The sequence below is a fragment of the Prionailurus viverrinus genome, chromosome X, assembly GCF_022837055.1.
Source record: "Prionailurus viverrinus isolate Anna chromosome X, UM_Priviv_1.0, whole genome shotgun sequence".
In the NCBI taxonomy this organism is placed as follows: Eukaryota; Metazoa; Chordata; class Mammalia; order Carnivora; family Felidae; genus Prionailurus; species Prionailurus viverrinus.
Genome location: NC_062579.1, coordinates 80,239,507 through 80,262,149, shown reverse-complemented (window position 1 = coordinate 80,262,149; position 22,643 = coordinate 80,239,507). Strand labels below are relative to the sequence as shown.

Genomic DNA, 22,643 nt, shown 5'->3' with positions numbered 1-22,643 from the left:
TTCCTGGCTGGCTTTGTTGGTGGAGCATGAGACTATTGACCTCAGGGTTGTAAGTTTGAGCCCCACATTGACTATAGCAATTACTTAAAAATAAGAAACCTTAAAAAAAAATATCCGGTGCCTGGGTGGCTCAGTGGGTTAAGCGTCAGACTCTTGGTTTCAGCTCAAGTCATGATCTTGTGGTTTCATGAGTTCAATTCTGGCATTGGGCTCTGTGCTGGCAGTGTAGAGCCTACTTGAGATTCTCCCTCTCTCTATCTCTGCCCCTCCCCTGCTCGCGCTGTGTCTGTCTCTCTCAAATAAAGTTTAAAAAATTTCCAATTGTCAACAAAAATTTATGAGACATGCAAAGAAACAGGAAAGTGTGACCTGTACATAAGAAAAAAAGCAAATAATAGAAACTGCCCTTAAAGAGATCCAGATGTTTGATTTAGCAAAGACTTCAAAGCAGCCATTGTAAATATGTTCAGAGAACTAAAAGGAGAGCATGTCTCATCAACTAGAGAATATCAATAAAGGGGAAAGTTATCTATACCTACATCTGTATCTGTTTCTATATCTGTATCTATATCTATATATTTTATATGTAAATACATATATAAAAGAACCAAATGGAAATTCTGGAGGTGAAAAGTATAGTAACTAACATGAAAATTTCACTAAAAAGACTCAAGTACATTAGAGTTGGCACAAGATAATTAGCAGACTTGAAGATATATCAGTTGGCACAAAATAATTAGCAGACTTGAAGATATATCAATTATAGATTATGCCATCTGAAGAACAGAGAGAAAAAAGAATGAAGAAAAATGAACAGCACCTCAAAAGAAATGTGGGACACCATTAAGTACACTAACATCTGCAGAGTAGGAGATACAAGAAGAAAAAGGGTAGAAAAAATATTCAAAGAAATAACAGCTGAAAACCTCCCCACTTTGATGAAAACCATTAATCTACACATCCAAGAAGCTTAGCAAATTCAAAATAGGACAAATGCAAGGAGATTCACAGTCAGACATAGCATAGTGAAAATATTGAAAGCCAAGGGCAAAGAGAAAATCTCTAAAGCAGAAAGAGAAAAATACTCATCATGTACAAGAGAATCCCAGTAAGATTAACAGCTGACTTCTCATTAAAACAGTGGAAACTAGAGGGCAGTAGGATCACATATTCACGGTAGTAAAAGAAGAAAGAGTGTGAGGCCAGAATCTTAAATCCAGGAAAACTATCTTTATAAAATGAAGGTGAAATAGATACATCCTCACATAAACAAAAGCAGATGAAATTTGTTTCTGCAAAACTGCCTTTCAAGAAATACTCAAGGGAGTTCTTTAGGCTGAAAGCAAGTGATACCCGATAATAATTCAAATTCACATGAAAAAATAAAAGAGCACTGGCAGTGGTATCTAATTAATTATAAAAGACAATAGAATAGCATTTTTCCTGTTTCTATCTTTAATTAAAGAATAATTTCACAAAACAATATGTATATATTTGTATATAATTTTATGTAAATATATAACCTTATTGTTGGGCTCATCTACAGATGTAAAATGTTTGCCAATAATAGCACAGAGGAGGTGAGTGGGAGCAAAGTGGTATTGGAGTAAGGAAATAACACCATAGTTAAGAAATGAAGAAAATTTTAAATGGAAAAATAAGGTTGATTTAGCAAACTCTGTAAACATTATCAATATGCGATTGCTCTGCTTTCTTCTCTCAGCTTCCTCAAAAGACATGACATTACATAAAACAATAATATATTGTTATATTTGTAAATGTTAAATGAGAAAATATCCACATAACATAAAAAGAGAAACAGTAGAGGAAGAAAGGAACAAAGAATGCATGACACATGTAGAAAACAGAAAGCTAAGTAGCAGATATAAATTCTGTCATTTCAATAATATTAAATATGACAACTTTTAACTATCCAATCAAAAGACAGAAATTATCAGATTAGATTTTTTAAATACCTAAATATACAGGAGACACACTTTAGATTCGGAAATACAAATAGGTTGAAAATAAAAGGATGGAAACAGATATACCATGCAAACAGCAACCAGAAGAGAGCTTCAGTGGTTATGCTACCATCAGACAAAATAGACCTGACTTTTTAAAAAGTTTTTATTTATTTATTTTGAGAGAGAAAGTGAGAGAGAGGGAGCAAGCACGAGCAGGAGAGGGGCAGAGATAGAGGGAGAGAGAATACCAAGCAGGCTCTGCACTGTCAGCACAGAGCCTGTTGTGGGGCTTGATCTCACAAACCAGGAGATCATGACCCGAGCTGAAATCAAGAGTGCAGCACTTAACTGACTTGAGTCACCCAGGCACCCCAAGACAAAATAGACTTTAACCAAAAAAAAAATGTCACTAGATATAAAGGGACACTTCATAATGATAAAGTTCATTAAGAAGATGTAATAATTATACCTAAATATGGACCTAACAACAGATCCCCCAAAATACATGAAGGAAAAGCAGACAGGATTGAAGGGAGAAATAAATACCAATAATGGTTGGAGACTTCAATGCCCCACCTTCCATAATGGGTAGAAGATCAACAAGGAAGTAGAGGAATTGAAGAATGCCATAAACCAACTGGACCTGATGGACACATATGGAACATTTCACCCCCAAAAAAGCACGATGCATATTCTTCTCAAGTGCACATGGAATATCTCCAGGTCAGACTATGTGTTAGACCATGAAAAAAAAAGGCTCGACAAATTGAAAGTATTGATAGCATACAAAGGATGTCCTTCAGTCGCATTGGAATTAAATTAGAAATCAACAACAGAAGGAAATTTGGGAAATTCACAAATATGTGGCTAGTAAACAACACTTCAGAATAACAGATGAGTAAAAGGAGAGCTCACAAGGGAAATTAGAAAATATCTTGAGATTAAAATGAAAATAAAGTATATCAAAACTTATGGAATGAAGCTAATGCACTCCAAGAGAAAATTATATTTGTAAATGCTCATTTTAAAATTGTAGGAAGACCTCAAGTCAATAACCTAAACTTCCACTTGAAGAAACTACAAAAACAAGAGCCAGCTAAACTCACATCAAGCAGAAAGAAAGAAATAACACAGATCAGAATGGAAATGAAATAGAGAGTAGAAATACAATACAGAAAAATCAGTGGAAACAAAAGTCAGGTCTTTGAAGAAAAAACAAAACAAAACAATTCCTAGAAGAAAGCTTTGACATTGGCCCTAGAAACATTTTTCTCAATATGTCTCATCAGGCAAGGGAAACAAAAGCAAAATTAAACTATTGGGACTACACCAAAATAAAAAGCTTTTGCATAGTGAAGGAAACCATTAACAAAATGCCAAAGCAACCTACTGAATGGGAGAAGGTGTTTGCAAATTATCCTATAAGGGGCCTAATATCCAAAATATGTGAAGAACTTATACAACACCAAAAACACCCACAAATAACTTGATTAAAAAATGCGCAAAGGACCTGAATAGACATTTTTCCAAAGAAGACATACAAATGGCCAACAGACACATGATGCTCAACATCACTAATCATCAGGAAAAGGCAAATCAAAACCACAATGAGATACCACACTACACCTGTCAAAATCAAAAAGAGCAGAAATAATAAGTGTTGGCAAGGATGTGGAGGAAAAGGAACCTTCATGCACTGTTGGTGAGAATGCAGATCGGTGCACCACTATGGAAAACAGTATGGCGTTTCCTCAAAAATTTTAAAAATGAATTACCATATGATCCAGTAATTCCACTGATGGGTATTTACCCAAAGAAAATAAAAACACTAATTTGAATAAATAATATGCAGCCCTATGATTACTGCAGCATTATTTACAGTAGCTTGCCATGTGCAACACTAGAGGGTATAATGCTAAGTGAAGTAAGTCAAAGAAAAGATAAATATCCTATAATTTCACGCATATGTGGAATTTAAGAAACAAAATAAGCAAACAAAAAAGAGACAAAGAAAAAAAGACAAAGGAAAAAACAGACTCTTAAATATAGAGAATAAACTGATGGTTGCCAGGGGATGTGTGGTGTGGAATGGATGAGATAGATTAAAGGGATTAAGAGTATGCTTTTCTTGATGAGCACTGAGTAATGTATAGAATTGTTGAATCATTATATTGTATACCTTAAACTAATATAACACTGTATGTTAATTATACTTCAAGTAGCCACCAAAAATTAAGAAAACAGTAAAATGATTCTATTTACAGTAGCCTCAAAAATGAAGTATTTAGGAATAAATTTAACAGAAGTGCAAGAACGACTTGGGAACTGAAAACCATAAAATATTGCTGAATGAGATTAAAGAAGGCCTAAATGAATGGAAAGACATTTCGTGTTTATGGATCAGAAGATGTAATGTTGATAAGATGTCAGTACTCCTCAAATTGAGCTACAGATTCGATGCAGTCCCTATCAAAATATCAGCTTGTTCTTCTGCAGACAGACCTTTGAGGGCTATGACAAAAAGAAGAAAGAAAATGAGAAGAAACTATGCAGTTGGAGAAGAATTCCTGCTATTCAAACCCTATATTAATCTTTACTAAAATGAGTGACTCCAGGTCAATCCCTAAAGGGAAGAACCAGACCTTAATTTACAAAGCTAGTAAGTACTTATAGAACCAATAAGTAATATCCACCTATTTTTCTCTCATTCACATAATAGTTTCTTTTTGATTTCCTCTTATATGCAAAGTTTTGTTCCTTCATTCCCATCTAGCATAGTTAGTTAAGCTCTCTTCGGTTAAGGAGTTTCTACTTTGGTACTTTGGTAGGGAACTTACAAGAGACACATAGGCACGCTGTAAAAAGTGATATACATTATAATAGAGTGCTAAGGTGCTATGGGAATTCAGAAGTAGCATTTGAGCTGGTCAGACTTGCAGTGTTGGGTAGGAGAAGGGCATTCCAATCAAAAGAAGCAGCATGAGAAATCATGGGACATTTCTTTTGGCTGGTGTTCTTGAAGGGAGGTAATGAGAGAGCAGCTAGGGCCAAATTATGTCCTAGCTTTGTCACTGACTAGCTGCAGTTAGTGCAGTCAGTGCTGTCACTGACTAGAGAAAGTTAACATTTCTAGGTCTGCGCATCCTCTTCAAAAAAATGCAGATAATACCACCACCTACTTCAGGGTTATTGGAAAAATTAAATGAGACCATACACATTAAGCACCTGTCACACTGTCTGGCACAGAGTAAGTGCTGAATAATTGTTTCTTATGTTTTGGAGTCCACTCCAAATGGACTAAGCTAAAGCATACCAAGCTAAGGCATTTGAACTATTCTGCTGTGGGGAGCAGTACATAAAAATTTCAATTAATGGTATAACGTAATCAGAGTAACACCTTAGGAAGATTAACTTGGCAGCAGGTAATCTGGAGATGAGAGAAGGGGAGACTGGAGGAAGCCACTGCAGTAGTTCAGGAGAGGTAATGTGAGCTTGAACTTGAGTATTGATAGTAGTAGAACTATATGAAATTACTGAGAGTTTGCTGGTGTCATAACACATATCAGAAACATAGGGGAGGGAACAGGTTTAAAAATGAAAATGGAAAGGCCAGTTTTATACATCGTGACGTACAGGTGGGACCTCCAGGAAGGAATGAGTGATGGGCAATTAGAAATTCAGTACTAGAAATCAGGGCTGGGGAAATGACTTTAGAGTTACTGACCAGAGGTTATAGCCAACAGGTTGTATGAAGTTACCAAAGAAAAGAGAGAAGAGAAGTGAATTAAGGACAGAACGCTTAGAGGTGGGAAAATGAAGAGAAGGCAGATCATTTGACTTTCATTGCCTTTCATAAAACTTTGGGTGTTGCTATCCAGTATCCCATAACTTTCCTTCATGAAGACCTCTGAACTGACTGCTTTTTTTTATTTTTAAAAAATTTTTTAAGGTTTATTCATTTCTCAGAGACAGAGCATGAGCGGGGGAGGGGCAGAGAGAGAGCGGGAGACACAGAATCTGAAACAGGCTCCAGGCTCTGAGCTGTCCGCACAGAGCCCAATGCAGAGCTCGAACTCTTGGACCATGAGATCATGACCTGAGCCAAAGTAGGACACTTAACTGACTGAGCCACCCAGGTGCCCCTGAACTGACTGCTTTACTATCTTCCTCAACACTGCAGCTAAATGGGCCGTCTGCAGTGGCCCTTGCGCATGTTATATAGATGGATCCGTGTGTTCTCACATTGCCCACAAATACTTTGGCTTTCCCCCAAAGGTTGACACAGCAAGATCTATTAAGATGCAGACCAGTTTTCTTCCTGAGTGAACGCTAGTTTTGAAGAACATTCATGGTGCTATAAGAAGCTAATGTTTGAGATGTCTTACGGATGTTGCCAAAAATTGCAGAGAAAACCTAGTGGCCTCAAAATACTGTGAGGTGGCCCATCCTACTGTGAGGTCCCCATCCTACCGCATGATTTTAAATTGCCTACGGATTTCATGGTGCAAGTTTGTTTTGTTAATTCCTTCAACAGTCAGTGCACATAGCAGCCAGAAATGGAAGGTGACTCAAGATTACTGTCCTGCACTTTCCTGAAGAAATGAGGGAGTGCCTGTTTGCTGTGACAGAGGGGAGTTCTTTTGCCCTAAGAGGGAAATGACTTGAATTGGCCGATTCAATTTGTTTGTTCCTGACTAGCACCCTGTGTTTTAATTAACTTTTACAAGTGAATAATGGGCAATAACCACAATCCAGTTGGCTGGCAAAGGAACTATATGGTGTTCTCTTGCAATATAAAAAAAATATGTCTAAGTCTTTGATACTGGAAGGTTTTTGTGACACTTTAAAATTAACGAGCTGGCTTGGTTTTCCTCCACATACTCTGCGGGGCTTTTTATGACCTTTTTTCCATTCTTGTGTTAAGGGATTTTGCATGTGTATTTTTTGTTTGTTTTTTCTGCCTTTCCTTGCATTTTGGGACCTCCTAAGTCAGTCTGGTTTCAATCCTATTTTCAGAATTCTTACCAAGGTCAATCTGGTCTTGTTATATCCAGATGCTCACCCTCCTACCTTTTGATTTCAGCTGTCCCTTCAGACCGATTGCTATCTCAGCAAGTCGCATGAGTTGAAGGGTTTGGAGTTTGGGGGTTGAGTTATATTCCTAACTTGAAATGCTCTGTGGATAAAAGCTCAAGTCAGTTTTAATGCAGGAAATTTGGAGAGAGGCTCCACAGGATTAAGAATATATTTAGCTTGTATTGTGACAGCTTAAAATTTAATTTCCTCTTCTTCTTGCAGTAAGTACAAATGGATCCTGGGAGAGGAGCCGGCAGAAAAACGAAGAAGGCTCCATAGTGAGAGGACAACACCTCCTCTAGATTATTCCATGCCTGGCCCTTACAGGAGGGTTGAGGCAGCTGTCACCTACTCAGATGGGGAGAACAGCCATGATAAATCCAGTTCCGAGAGAAGCACACCACCGTACCTTTCCCCAGAATACCCAGAAGCAGGCAAGAGTACCAGTCAGAGTAGGGAGGTCTCTGTTCTGTATTCAGGGGCCCAAGACCAACACCAGGGGTCCCTGCTCCCTGAAGAATTAGAAGATCAGATGCCAAGATTGATAGCAGAAGAGTCTAACAGAGGCAGCACAAACATAAACAAGGAGGAAGTGAACAAGGGACCTTTTGTAGCTGTCGTGGGTGTCGCAAAAGGTGTTAGAGATTCAGGAGCTCCCATTCAGCTGATCCCTTTTAACAGAGAGGAGCTTGCTGAGAGAAGAAAAGTGGTTGAATCCTGGAGCCCAGGGCCTTATTCCTCTGTGGCCTCTGTCAACACCCCTGCCGCAGCCACTGGGGAGAAGGGACAAGGTTATGAGGAGAGTGGAGAGCGCAGTACGCCAAAGACGAAGAACCAAAGAGAGCTGGAAGAACTGAAAAGAACCACAGAAAAACTGGAACGTGTTTTGGCCGAAAGGAATTTGTTCCAGCAAAAGGTTAGGGCACCCCCTTAACACTAGGATATAAGACCTTATTTTAACCAAGGGACCAGACAGTTGGAGCTCTGATGGTTTCGTGTCCTGAGGCCTTTAAACACAAGAAGCTATTGAGTCATTCTGTGCTGGGTCTCAGATTGAATGGGCCCAAATGGGCTTCCCTCCCGTATTTGGGGATTGAGAAGGCCCATAAGTAGAATATGGATAGAGAAATCACAGAGTGAATTTATCAGGGGCAATCCAGGGCACTCTCATAGCATGTGGGGGTCATTGAATTTCTGTTTCTTGGACTGCAGGTGGAGGAGCTGGAACAGGAGAGAAATCACTGGCATTCTGAATTCAAGAAAGTCCAAAATGAATTGGTGACCTATACTACCCAGGAGACAGAAGGCTTGTACTGGAGCAAGAAACACATGGGCTATCGCCAAGCTGAATTCCAGATTCTGAAGGCTGAGCTGGAGAGAACCAAGGAGGAAAAGCAGGAGCTCAAAGAGAAACTGAAGGAGACAGAGACACACCTAGAAGTGCTGCAGAAGGCTCAGGTCTCCTACCGGACCCCAGAGGGAGATGACCTAGAAAGGTTAATTACTAGGGTTTAGTTATCAGCTTGTGAGTGCTAATGGGAAGCATCCCTGAAGAACCCCAGTCACTGGCCATAGATAAGGGCGGAAGCCTTAATTAATGCATAGGCCACTAAGGATCAAGGAATTACTTAGAGAGCTGCAGTTAGTCTCCCCGTGCTTTGTGGCACTGTGCTTTCTTCTTTCTGTCTAGCTAATGAAAACCTAATTGTTGAGAAATGTAGGCCCGTTTGTAAGGAGCTTCATTTTGTTGTTGGCTAATGACTTCATGTCATCTCTTCTGCCCCCTCACTCCATCATACAGGGCTTTGGCAAAGCTTACGCGGCTGCGTATCCACGTCAGCTATCTCCTTACTTCTGTCCTCCCTCACTTGGAGCTTCGTGAGATCGGGTTTGACTCAGAACAAGTGGATGGGATCCTGTATACGGTGCTGGAGGCAAATCACATACTGGATTGAGCACCAGACTTACTACTCTATACACCCTCCTTTAGCCTACTCTACTTTATTCTCCTCTCTTTTCTCTTCTTCTCTCCTCTCTATCCCTCCTCTCTCTCTCTCTCTATTCCTCCTCCCTCTCTCTCTGTCTCTCTCTGTCTCTCTCTGTCTCTCTCTGTCTCTCTCTCTCTCTCTCTCTCTCACCGTTATGCCTTATGTAGAGGATCTTTGAGGAAATCCTGGCTCTTACTCAGTCTGCTTCTTACTCAGTTTTGGTGTGGAGAAAGAGGCTAGTTGATGGGCTTTCAGGACTTCCAGGAACAGAAAAGCAATAGTCACCAAGCCAGATGACCTGAAAGCTATAATTTTCATGATGTAGATACTTGGCCTGTTTTATATCCTTTCCTAAATGGTTTGTATTCATTTAGGTGAAAGCCAGCAAATATTGGGTCCAACGCAGTAGGTGTTTGGGGATAAATTAAGAAATATAACTCATGGTTTCAGCCTTCAAGGATCTTACAACCTAGTTGGAAGCACAGGACACACACCAGGTCAACTAACTTGTACAAGGGAGTGGTACAAACATGACAGAAGCATTCTGGGGGCGAGGGGAGGAAGTTGAAGGAAGGCATCACATCAGATATGGGACCTAAACTAAGATTTGTTTAAAGCACTAGCATGATCACATTGTTAACAGTGGTCATTCTTTAGGTGGTAGGACCATGGTTGGTATTTTTTCTTCCTGCTTTCTTCCTGCCTTTTTCACATTTTCTATAATAAACCTGTTACTCTTATATTGGAAAAAATAAATTGTTTTAAAAAAGAATGAGTAGGTTTGGATTTAGATATCAGATGAGAGACTCTGTTTAACATATAAGGTAATTTTATATTTATAATTTATGTTATATTTAGCATTACCTCTGGAAAATAACATGAACAAAAGCATGGAAGATGCTAGAATGTGAAAAATATGGTTTTTTTGGCAGAAGTGATGGGCTCATGTAAAGGAAACTAAGGTCAAATCGTGACCATCTACCCACCCTCACATGGTATTTGCATTTTGATAAAGAGTTCTTGAAAAAAATCTTCAGGGCACATATGTAAAAATATATATATACCACCAAACTGTGAGATTTCAGGTAGTGTGGGGAGCTATTTTAGAGCAGGGAGATCTATTTGATATTCCTCAGAATACACCATCTACCTACTCCTGGTCTAGTGCTGAGTAAGGGGTTGATCTCATACTATCAAGAATAGTAAAACCTATACTCTTGTAAAAGTAGACATTTTGTTTATTCATTACTTTATTGTATTTATATAGCATGTACTCTCCAAAGAGTTCAAGGTACTCTTCACAAAATGTTGAAGAATGGACACATAAAAATATGCCAGCCGTGAAAAAGAAAAAGTAAAGGAGAAATTTTAAAAGAAGGGGGTGGGGCAGGTGGGCTCAAGCAATTGCAATAGGATTAGTCTGTGCAGAGAAACGTTTTGGATATTTGTTCTGTTTTCCTCTGCAGGGTTACTTTGGAAGACTCTCCCACGCTTATTTTATCTCCTTGGAGAGGAAGCTCATCATAGTTACTGTAGTGAAACCGTCAGGAGTGGGGGGGAGGCCAGAGCCAGGCTTCACCATCAGAATGAGAACTGAAAGATACCCCTGGTCCCCTTGCGCTCCCCTCACCACAGCTGTGGACTGCCATGTGGTTAATCTCTGTGTCAGATAGATGGACTGTGATATTGAAGTCCCCATTGTCTAAATGTAAATATTCCTGAGAAAGGGGGAATGTATTCAGCTATCCTGTCAGTGATACTGGTTCTTCAGACGGGAGCTGTGAAAAGGTGGGACTTTGCACAGATATGGACAATATGGTTGGAAGGTGGTGTGGGAAAAAATTCAGAGCATTGAAGTTTCAGCCTGTAGGAGAGTGAACGCATGCATGCATGCGTGTGTGTGTGTTGGGTGAGTGGGGGGCAAAGTAGGAAAGAGTACAGGCAATTGGGCTTTAAAACAAAAAAGTTGGAAAGCTTCTAACTCCTCTACTGGTGCTTACTCTCAGCCCATTTCCTGGTCTCAACCCCATACTGCTTCTTCCGGTGACAGTTACCTGTGTGAGTCCATTTACTGCCATGCCAGAACTACCTCTTTGTTACCTATTTACAGTGAGACTGGGCCAGCACGAGGACCCTTTAACCAATGTTCAGTGCCACTGTGGAGAGATTAAAAAGTGTCACACAGCTTTACCAGAGCTTATATAGTGTGGAGGCAAAAGACATCTGGAAGAAAAAAGTTGGTGCCTCCTCCTGGCTGTCCTGTTAGGTTAACATAATCATAATTGCCCTTTCAAATGTCTTTCGTAATTTACCTTTTAGCTTTTCGTTTCCCCAATCAACACTGAAGTTCTTATTATTTTATGCCTTAAAAAGTGGAATAGGTTCCTAACTGGCCCCCCTTTCCTCCTGTTCTCACTCCTTCCATCCACTCTATTCACGATCACGAAATTACTTTTAATGACCTCATCAGGTTATGCCTCTGCTCAAAGACTTGCTAGTGTTCCCCATTGCCAATCAAGTTGTAATACAAATTCCTCTCCACTGTCACTGTGAGCTCTAGAGTCCTTTTTTAACATTCCAAACACAACCCTCATTCCATCCAAGCTGAATTAGTTTTTCAGTGTCTGAACCTGCCTTGAGAATTTCTCCTCCACCTTTGCTCTTCCATTCCCTTGGCCTGGAATGTTCTCCCTCATCATCTTTCCTTTGGCTCAAATGTCAACTCCCTGCCCCCCCCCCCCATTCCTCTGATTAACCCAGCCAGGCATAACATTTTCTTTGAACATGTAGGCTTTGGGTCGTTTTTAAGGCCCTTACCACAAACTTCCTTGTCCTGTCTTGCTATTAGAAAGCTCTAGATTCAAATATATAGCTACCTACTTGACACTTACATTTACATGTCTCGCAGGCATTTCAAATAAAATGTGTTAAACAGTGACACACACACACCCTGGGACCGTTCCCTCCCTGTTTTCCTTGTTTTAGAAGGTGGCACCTCCACCAACCTAGTCACATAAGGTAGAAACCTGGAAGTCATCCTTAATTTTCCTCTTTTGTAGTCCCCTACATTCAGTCTGTCAGAAAGTCTCCTTTCTATTGCCAAAGTATTTTGACTTGACTTTTTACCAGAGCTACATTAGTCCAAACAACCATCATCTCCCACAGATCATTGCAACTCATAACTGGTGTTCTTGCTTCCACTCTTGTTCCCACGATTGTCTTATTACAACAGCCAGATTAAAAAAAAATACAAATCAGATTATATAACTCCCTGCTTAAAGCCCTTCTATGACTTCCCATTGCACTTAGAATAAAACTCATACCCCCTACTTCATCTGCTTTGTCTTCTGCTATTTTTCATCAGATCTCACTTTTGGTCTTCCCACTGAAAAATGTCAGGCTCTTACTTCCCTCCAAGCCTTTCTCCATACTGTTCCCTCTTCTAAAATGCTCTCATCTCCAGTTTGGGCATGGCTGCCCATTTCTCATCCTTCAGGTCTCTGTGTAAGTGTCCACTTTCTCAGGCCTTCTGTGCAGCCTCTTTTCCCCTCTCTTTACCCTACTCTATCATTATTTTCTGTTTTGTTTAATTCCTGGCACTTCTCACAATGTGCCGTTACATATTTGGCTGTTGACTCTCACCCATTCAACAAATACTCACGGGCTACCTACAATGTGCCGTGTGATACACAGTGGTAAACACAACACACATGATGTCTGTCTGCCTCTTTCCCTAATGAGTTCTGTGAGGGGAAGGGCCTTGCACATTTTTGCCTATCACTTTATCCCAGAGCTGATCATAGTACCTGGTATATAGTAGGTAATCAGTAAATAATTCATCCTTAATGAATGAGTTAATCATGGGAACTTGATAATCCATCTACCTCAAGAGCCTGTAACAGTGCCTCATTTGTAGAAGGGGTTGGCTAAATTGGTATGAACAAGGTAGATCACAGCCCTGAACCTTAAAATCTGCAGACGCAAAACTGAAATGGTAAGTGCAACAGGTTGCAGGGGTCAGTCGGTGTGAGCCAGAGCAGACTACTGTTTTCTCTTTGGTTGAGTTTTCATTTGGATAATTGAAAGGGCTACCAAAGGAGAAAGGGAATACAGGTGTTCTTTCCCACAGACTCTGAATGTTATTGAAAGGAAGCTCCCTAGCATGCAATTTTAAAATATGGAGAATTACAGAATACAATCAGGAGAAGTCTATAGAGACCAGATCTTGGGAATAAGAAAACATTTCTGTTCCCTTTTTCCAAGAGCACCAATAGCTTCTTTTCAAGAGAAGAAAGAGGAGCTATCCTTAAAGGTCAGACAGAGCAAGCCTCAACGAAATAAGTTCCTGGCCCATGTTAGGAAGTCAGTACCTGCTTGTTGGATGAACAAATGGGCACCTAGCAGGGGACCAAGTCAGAGATTCTGCAGAAAGATATGCTTGTCCATGTCCGGTGATTGCAAATAATCTGGGGCAATCATTTCGAAGCAGAGGCTCAGTTCCCAAAGGCAATCCCCAGATAGAACATGTTTCAGAGTTCTGTACTATGAGTCAAAAGCTCTTTCTGGGGGATGAGGGGCAGGGGAGCACCTGGGTGGATGAGTCGGTTAAGCATCTGACTCTTGATTTCAGCTCAGGTCATGATCCCAGAGTCGTGGAATCAAGCCCCGCTCAAGCTCTACACTCAGCACAGAGCTTAAGATTCTCTCTCCTCTCTCTCTGCTCTGTCTCTAAACTTAAATAAAATAAAACCTCTCTCTGTAGTACTGTGTTAGGAGTGAAGCATGAGGGTATGTTCAGGAAACCTAGGGGTGAGCTCAGGCTAAGTCAAGTGTAATTTCCCCAAAAGAATAACTTGGTCTTGATGACATGGACATCCCTAACTTAGGACTTCTCTTAGGCAGAGAGAAAATTCAGAGAACATACTTTCTGAATCCAAAGTCAGGGCACATGGTTGGATAATAAACTAGACAGTTTGAGAGGACTTAGTCTTGGGTATATGAAAGCTTTAGTCATTGAGACATACATAGCATTCATTTATCTCATGTAAAGTAGCATCTGCAGAAGAAATGTGTTTTGTTACTTGCCTCCATCCCCAAGTCCAAAGCTTTGATGTGAATCCTCGGAAACCCCAACCCACTTGTAGATAAGCATAGTTCAAATGTTTTGCGTGCCTTCTGCACGCCAAACACATTTCATACATCTGACCATTGAGTCCTCAGGGGCAGGTAAGATGACTTTAGGCAGAGGCTCTGGAAGATGTCGCCAAAAGACCTGATATTTCAGAAGGCTATGGAAACCTGTAAAGATTGGAAAGGCAGAGGTGTGGGATTTTCCAGGTTGTAGGGAAGAGTATAAGTGAAGTCACAAGGCTAGGTAGGGGGAAGAGGTGTGAATAAAGCAACACCCGAGTGGGTTTGAGAAATACTGAATTATTTAACTTGGAGCCTAAGGAACAGAATGCATCCAGGGCTTGGAGTACCAGCAAGGGGTGGGGGGGCTATGCTAAATCTGCTTAAGAATGGAGCCTTTGTAGGCTATGAATTGGGGAAAGTGGTTGTTGTACCTCCCCAGTTGTCCCAGAGTTGGGGACATTAAGTTTGCAGTTCCCTTGGGCTAAGATTTTCTCTAGGAGTAGAACCTGATTGGTCATGGTTCTGCTTGACCTCAAATTTTCACAGATCTGGATGAAGGTCTAAAAGCCATCACCACTCCTTTCTTCTCCAACTTCTCAAGTCTGCTTTTCCTCTGGCCTCTGTTAATGGAATCTGTTGAGCAGATTCAAGGTCTTCAAGGTGTTCAGACTTTTGGGGAATATCGAGAAATTTTGACCTGGGAAAGCATATCCTTTGCAGATGTCAACTGTTCCTGCTCCCCAAAGACACACATTTTGGTGTGACTTTGACACTACCCTTTGGGTCACCGATATGCTTAGAATACAGTTAATTACTTGCTGAGGACCTACTATATATTATACTGTACCATAGTAAGAGGCAGGTACCATTTCCATTTTACATATGAAGAAACTAACGTGTAAAGTATTGTAAGAGTCTCTCCCAAGGCCACAGAGCTAGAGCATGCAGTGGCCAAACCAAACCCAGGTTTGTCTGACTCCAAAGCCCAGGCTCTTTTCCCACTACACCATACTTTGGGTCTTGAAAACAACTAATCTCATCTTGCTTTTGATAAGAAAATGCTAAAGCTAGCCCACGCTACTAGGAATTTCCAAGGAAGAAAGTTCCACAATCCCACACAATATTTAACTGCCCTCATGATCAGGAAATCGTTCACTTATGTAACGAATATCCCTCCAAACAATGTGGAAATTCATTTCCTCTTGACTGGGTTTTTCACTCAGGGCTGTCACTTGGCAGCTTTCCTGATATCAAAACAGCCATCAAGATCGTATTCTTACACTCCAGGAGGTCTTGGACTTGTTGGCCTCTGCCTGTGAGTGTTCTCACTGGCTCCTCTGCACCCCACCCCCACCCCAGACAGTGCTGAGGTGGACAAGTTTCTTGGGGAGTGAGAAAGTGACACTTGAGAACATACTGGTTTATTATTACATACAGAGAAGTAAAATTAACCACACGAGGTACCTCTGGAATTGTCGAGAAAAAGATGGCACCTCATCTTGTCTGCCTTTTCTTGATTTCTACTCTGTCTCCATTGGAGGCCATTGAGTCACTGAGTTGAAGAGTGCATGTGTTCCTCAGAGAAGTCCCCTGCTCCCTCAAGTTCCATTTTTTTAAACCCATTGGACTCATCTCATTCTGCCTCTTTTTAAAAAAGCGCTAAACTGAGAAACTAGTGCAAATACTGACGTCAAGGGCTAATCTAGAACTGAATGGGCTTCTCTTCCTAGAAAAACAGATGTGCTTTTTCATCAAAGCACTCAGTGCCTTTAAAATTTTTTTCAATATTTGTTCTTGAGAGAGAGAGAGAGAGAGAGAGAGAGCAAGCATGAGCGGTGGAGAGGCAGAGAGAGAGAGGGAGACACAGAATCTGAAGCAGGCACCAGGCTCTGAGCTGTCAGCACAGAGCTGGGCGCGGGGCTCAAACCCACAAACTGTGAGATCATGACCTGAGCCAAAGTCAGACGCTTAACTGACTAAGCCACCCAGGTGCCCCTACACTCAGTGCCTTTAAATCAAGGGAGCAGATAGCCTTTGTGGGAGAATGCCGATCCACCTCATTGCGTCCCATTGGGTAAAATCCCTGAAATAAGTGCAAATGAAGAGGCTGCTTGTAATTTTGGTGTGACTGGCCTTTCTCCCAAACAACCAGCATAGAACTTTGTCAAATGTCACAGACTTCCAAAAGTGGTGTTGGAGAAAAGAAGCCACCACTGAACCCTGGGTTGACTGCCACACTGCTTATACTCATTTGGCACCTTATTTTGCATCACATTATACGTGTCTCTTTGCAAGCAGGTGTGTTCTCTCTGTGTTATCTCCACGAGGTCATGTTTGCAAAAAGAAAGTTCTTCAGAGCCCTCCTAAGGAAGTGACTTGTGAAGTGGCAAGGGCGCCATTCTGGAGCAATGGGACCTGAGGGATGACGGGAAATAGAACCTGATAATCTCCCTGTGTAGAGTGAATTCCTTCTCTGTTAAGACCTAAGACAACTGCCACCTGGCTCATGCAGAAATGAGGCCCAGAGCAGGGACCTGTAGGCAAGAGTTAACTGGGAATTCCTGAGCAGCAATATTCAGGAAAGTGGTAGCTTGTGTGAGGCAGAGGGGGTGGTGAGATTACAGCTTCTGTATTGCTGTGCCCGATAACAACCTGTTAATATTTTATCAGTGATCACATCACAGCATGGAGGAGCCACCACTTAGGGCAAGAGTGAGAGATAACCCGCTGGACTTCCTGTTTGAGGTTTTCTCTCCCGTTGAGATAACAGAATTTCACATCAAAGCTAGGAGCCGCTTGCTTGGGCAGGGAGACCAAGCTGGGCAAAGGCCAGGCTTCAGGAGGGGCACATGCATTTCCTAGCCTGGGGCCTCTATGTCCCAGAGTGGGCAGCTACAGACACAAAAAAATCTGTCCATGGGCCTGGGGCTGAGTGGGAGGGAACAGTTGACCCTTCAAGGCCTCATTTGCCTTCCTTTAGCGCTGTGCCCCTCTCCCTCCTTTCTCCCCTCTCCCTCCTTTCTCCCCTCTCCTACATCCTTCCACGTCAGTCTGTGTTTCTCCTTTGGTCCAGAGACAAAAGGCCTCAGGACACTGCCTCTGCTGCCTCTACCAATTTCCAGCTACCTGCCGGAGGAAAGGAGATGAGAGCGAAGGTGCCGAGCCCCATGGTCACTCTTTCCATTGCAGCCACCTAGGAGCCCTGCGAGGCAAACTCAGAGGGGTTCTGGGTTAGCTGCACAGTATAACCCTGTTTCCTCATTAGCATTACTCTTCACCCTTTTTCTCTATTTCCCATGGTCCTTCAGCCACAGGAAGCAGTTTCTTTTGGTCATCATTCCCCCGAAAGCTCAAGCGGTGCCAGACCCCCCACTTCATATGGATTGGGATTTGAGGGGACTTACAAACCTTTCTAAACTAGCCCCTGACACCTCTATCTTATGGCACTTTTCCCTCACCTCTCACAGGACAGACTGTATCATGCCTTGACCACACTTAAGTGTGCATGTCTTTTTTTTTAAACACTATTTTTTTTTCATTTTTTTATTTATTTTTGAGAAAGAGAGAGAACACCGTCTAGAGCAGAGCCCGATGCAGGACTTGAACTCCTGAACTGTGAGATCGTGACCTGAGCCGAAGCCAAGAATCAGATGCTTAACTGACTGAGCCACCCAGGCGCCCCAGGTGTACATGTCTTATCTCCGCTAGATCATCTGTCAACTCCTGCAAGGCACAGACTTAACCTTGTTCACCCTTGTTGCACTCAAAGACCTCAGCACATTGTCTGACACAGATTAAGAGTGCAGGTGGTATGGGCAGGCTGGCTGGCTAGAGAGCTGGTTGAATGGATGTTTGAAGGGCTGGAGGAAGGTCTCTCAGAAAGTTGGAACTTGCTTTTCCCCCCCAAGAAGCCAGTTTCAGCCTCCCCCTCCCCCATTAATGATCCCATAGCAGTAGGTCACTAGGGCCCCAAGGGGGAGAAAACATGAGTCACACTATTATCAGAGGAATGAGGGAGGGCAGAAACATCTCTCCTTGTGCAAGGGTCAGAGCCATCAGTTTGGGGCATAAACACAATGGCCTTCCCTATCCCCTCAGTTGTGGCTAATCTAAATTACTTTATGATGGAAGGCAATGGGGTGAGCTGAAAGCCGTTCAACTTGGACTCAGACACAGGAAGATTTCCAGGAAACTAGAGCAAAGATTTTCTTGTTCAACCAGCCAAAGGGAACAGTTGCTCTTTATCGGGTTTGCCCGATTTTTCTAGTTGAGGATGAAATTCTAACTTCCTCTGTAGAATCTTCCCTGGTGAAAAGGAAGGAGGATGTCCCAGGGCAGCCTCATCCTAAGATGAAGGGAAGCTCTGTGCTCTGTTTCCCTCGAAGGTCCTTATATGCCAGCAGCAGACAGGGATAGGATGGCTGCAGGAATCTGAAGAGCAAAAGGCACTCTTAAGCCTTCCAAGACAGAATCCCAGACCCACGTTGCTGTGGGAAGAATTTCCAAGCTTATAGTCAGACTCTGACACTCGGTGACTTTAGAGAATTTACTCACCTCTCTGGGCCTCCATTTTGTCTCCTGTAAAAGACCTGCTTTATTCCGGGTATGCGGAGAATGCAATGATGTGGATCTGAAAGTGCTTTGGCTGCCAGGTGGTGGGTCATCAGAGCCCATACCAGACTGCTGCCCACTCAGCACAACACAGTCAGCAAAGCAACCCCATCTTCCAGCCCCTACTGGCCACTAAAGCACTCTGAGGTTCCTGGTGCCAGACGAGAGACATGACCTCTTATTAAACTTCTGTTCAGAGAGCCCTTTCTCTCCACACTATTCCTGCCTGCCTCCATTCCCTCCAAATGGGCTTGGGGTGGGGGGGGGAATGCACCTGGGTGGCACAGTCAGTTAAGGGTCTGACTCTTGGTTTCTGCTCAGGTTATGTTCTTACAGTTCATGGGGTAGAGCCCCGCATCGGGCTCCATGCTCAGTGCAGAGCCTGCTTGGGATTCTCTCTCTCTCTCTCTCTCTCTCTCCCTTGTTCATGCTCTCTGTTTCTCTCAAAATACATAAATAAACTTCAGTTAAAAAATTTTTTTAGAAATAAATGGGTTTGGGTGCTGGGGTCCAAGCCACTGCACCAAAGAAGGCCTACTTCAGGAGTGCAAGGTAGTACTGGTTATAACAGACTCCTGTGTGCTAAGGCTTGCTAGGTCCAGGAGCTGGGTAAGCTGAATCTTGCAGGGCCCCATTATTGTCACTGTTGCCATGGTTAACATCTTTATGAATTAGGCTTTGTTAACTCCCAATGAGGCCAAATCATTGGCCTCCCAAACTCTTACACCTCCAGAGTTAGGGAAATTAGAACTGAGGTGTTGTGTCTTACTCAAAGGTAAGCTTGGCATTACCTTTGGCATGCCCCCCAGATGACAGCCAGCCAGCTTGACAGGAAGGGCAATTCCAGGTGGCCCACTCAGTGAATTGGTCCTGCTCTCCTACATCCACCTCACAGGAGACCAGGAGAATGTATGTGTCCCCAGTGTGACTTTGCTGGCCATAAGTTGTTTTCCTCTGGCACCTTGGGGACCCCGGCAGGCTCTTCCAATTATTGGATCAGCAGAGTCCTATTTAGGGAGTCTCGAGACTAGGACACTAACACCAGCAATGTGGCCCTGGGAAAATCTCTTTACGTGTGGGCCTTTGTTTCCCCATTTGCTGAATGGAGGTTGTCAGATCTGTTTTGCCTTCTTCACAATGCTGGTTCAGAGGATGAAAGGAATAAACACATAGCCATTTACTAAATAACTTCAATGAAACAGTTATGAACAGGGAGGAGCCCCGGGGAAGACAAAAAGGTTAAGGTTCCCTGGGAAGGTTGGGGGGTGTCTTTATTTTTTTTTTAATGTTTATCTATTTTTGAGAGACAGAGTGTGAGCAGGTGAGGAGCAGAGAGAGGAGACACAGAATCCGAAGCAGGCTTCAGGCTCCAGGCTATCAGCACAGAGCCCGACACAGGGCTCGAACTCACAAACTGTGAGATCATGACCTGAGCCGAAGTCGGACGCAGAACCAACTGAGCCACCAAGGCACACCTGTCTTGCTTTCTTAATGTCTCTATTAAGGTCTATAATTTTTTATCTACCTAGTGGGAAGAAAAGCCAGTCTCTTTTCTTTTCTCTTCTTTTCTTTTCTTTTCTTTTCTTTCTTCTTTTTTCTTTTCTATGTTTGTTTAGAGTGCATGAGCAAAGGAGGGGCAGAAAGAGAGGGAGACAGAGAATCCCAAGCAGGCTCCCTACTGAAAGCGGAGAGTCTGATGTGGGGCTTGATCCCACTAACTGTGAGAACATGATCTGAGCCGAAATCAAGAGTCAGATGCTTAACTGACTGAGCCAGCTAGGCACCTCAAGAGTAAAACCAGTTTCCATCCCTCCTCCCCTTGGCCCAGTTCTCTCTGTCACATCTGCCCTGTCTGGGCCCCTTTGAATTAATAAAACAGTAACAAAAGTACTCAATCAGCCAGTGTTTATTGATCACCTACTATGTGCCCAGCACTTTTACAGATAGTCTGAAGGATACAGAGAGGTCTCAGATATGGCCCCTACCCTCCAAGAGTTTACAATGTATTTGTGAAATCAGATACACACATATGAAAAGATAACTGTCCATCCAAAAAAAATGAATAATAAGCATCAAAGAAGCAATATTTATATGTTGAGGGTTGGAGGAGAGAGGGTAGGAGAGGGACGGAGTGGTCAGAGGAGACTCAGTGTAGGAGGTGGTGCTGAGCAAGTTCTCCAGAAATGAGGAAGATGTGGCTAAGTAGAGAGGGCCTTCCAGCTTCGGAGAAGTGCTTAATCACAGGCAAGAAGGTAGAAAGGTGAAAGGCATGTTAGAGACGAGTGAGCCCCTTCTGCTGTCACTGAGGTTTGGGGAGGTGGACTGGAGTTTGTCAAAAGCTGGGTGAGCATGCTTGGCTGGTGAGGGAAAATGCCTTTGGTCTAGCTGTGACTCCTGTCCCCCACTCCCTCCCCAGGGGAAATGGAACATTCTCACACCTCCGAGCTGAAACTGTGTGCCTGGGAACCATCCTCTACTGTCCCGCCTCAACTGAAATCCCAAGGGGCAGCTCAGCTATGGCTTAGATCAGGGCTACAGCTCATTGAGCATTATTGTTCCACGCAGAAGCCCTCAGACACCTTCTAGCAACTCTGAGATGTCTGGTGAAGGATGGTGGGGCCAGCCTGAAGGGTGGCGGGTGGGGGGCAGGCACCTGATGCTGTGGTCACTCAGAGGCTCTGTACTGTTCTGTGAGGAGACCCCGGGGCACTGATTGCAGACTTCAGGCTGATTGTCCATTAGGGAAGGTGCCTCTCTCTGGCCCGATAGAAACACCCACTGGAGCCACCACACGTGCCCACCCAGCTTCTGAGACCAAAGTTCTTATTCTTTCTTGGGCAGCATCAAGGAGTGGTCTCTTCTTCAGTCCCTGCTGTCATCCCCCAGCCAAGAGCCATCCTCAGAAAAACTAGTTTCCCCTTCCTAAGGAGATCACTGTGTAGGACCTATAGCCTTGTTTCTTAGCAGGAGGCCATGCCAGAGGGAGGCAGGGGCATCAGTGAAAGTTGGGGCTGCAGCTTCTGGGGCAGTTCCTCAAGTGGAGTCAGAGTCTGATGCTGCCTTGAGCTTTCCACCATATCTTCTTTCTTTCTGCTTTCCTCTAGTGGGGGAGCCAGATCCCCAACCCACTACAGGAGAGAATTCCAGGAAATGTCCTGGGCAGTGATTTTTTTGGTCCTTGGCTGCCTTCCCTCCCTCTCATCCTGCACCCAGTCATTCTTTGTTCCCTCGGTACAATGGGATGGTTTTATTTCAGTTCATGCACAAACCAGTCTGAACACTGCGGAGTCATAACAACAGTGGGATGGAGGCTCCAGACCCCATTACCGACCAGTTTCTTTGGAGAGAAGCTTAGAAAGTTGGTGAGAGCCATGCCCATAAAAGCCACCACTCTTCCTCCCCCCACATCCCCCAGCAATGAGCTAAGAGCCAACAGCCGACCTGAGCCAGAAGGAGGGTCTCTGATCACAGAGAGGATTAGCCAGTGGGATACAATTAGTAGGTTTGGGGATGGATTCCCAGGTAAATCAAAGGGCAGAGGGGAGCTTCTGTGGCATGGCCTAGGGTAGAAGGTGGAGTTTGGAGTTGAGGGTTGAGGACTCCAGGTGAGGAGTGGGTGGTGGGCAAGGTGAAGAAAACAGAAAGGCTGGCTTGGCAAGCATCTTGACAATTCAACCTGCATGCTGTCACACCAGTTCCCATTTTTGCCTTTGCCTGATCCAGTGGCCAAAGTCAGTCTATCCTCAGCAGCACCTTCTGACATGGTCCAGTGGCAATGTCCCTTACTTATGGCCCTTGGGCGGGGGGTGCTGTCCACTGTTTTTCACAGACCCAGCCACCCCTATCCCCAGCTCTGGCCCCTGGTTCT

At 43.2% G+C, this 22,643-nt stretch overlaps 1 protein-coding gene across 2 annotated transcripts in view; it reads left to right on the top strand.

Annotated features, from left to right (window-relative positions):
• MORC4 (MORC family CW-type zinc finger 4) overlaps positions 1–9,794 on the top strand; it is a 52,178-nt gene extending 42,384 nt beyond the window's left edge. Inside the window, exons 15-17 of one of the 2 annotated variants that reach the window (XM_047844615.1) lie at positions 7,266–7,959; positions 8,256–8,501; positions 8,845–9,794. In XM_047844615.1, the coding sequence (XP_047700571.1) occupies positions 7,266–7,959; positions 8,256–8,501; positions 8,845–8,925 (1,021 nt within the window). In that variant the 3' untranslated portion in view covers positions 8,926–9,794. Of the gene's footprint in view, positions 1–7,265; positions 7,960–8,255; positions 8,540–8,844 lie in introns of both variants that reach the window. The other variant, XM_047844614.1, reaches the window with a different exon arrangement.
• The last annotated feature ends 12,849 nt before the right edge of the window (positions 9,795–22,643 follow it).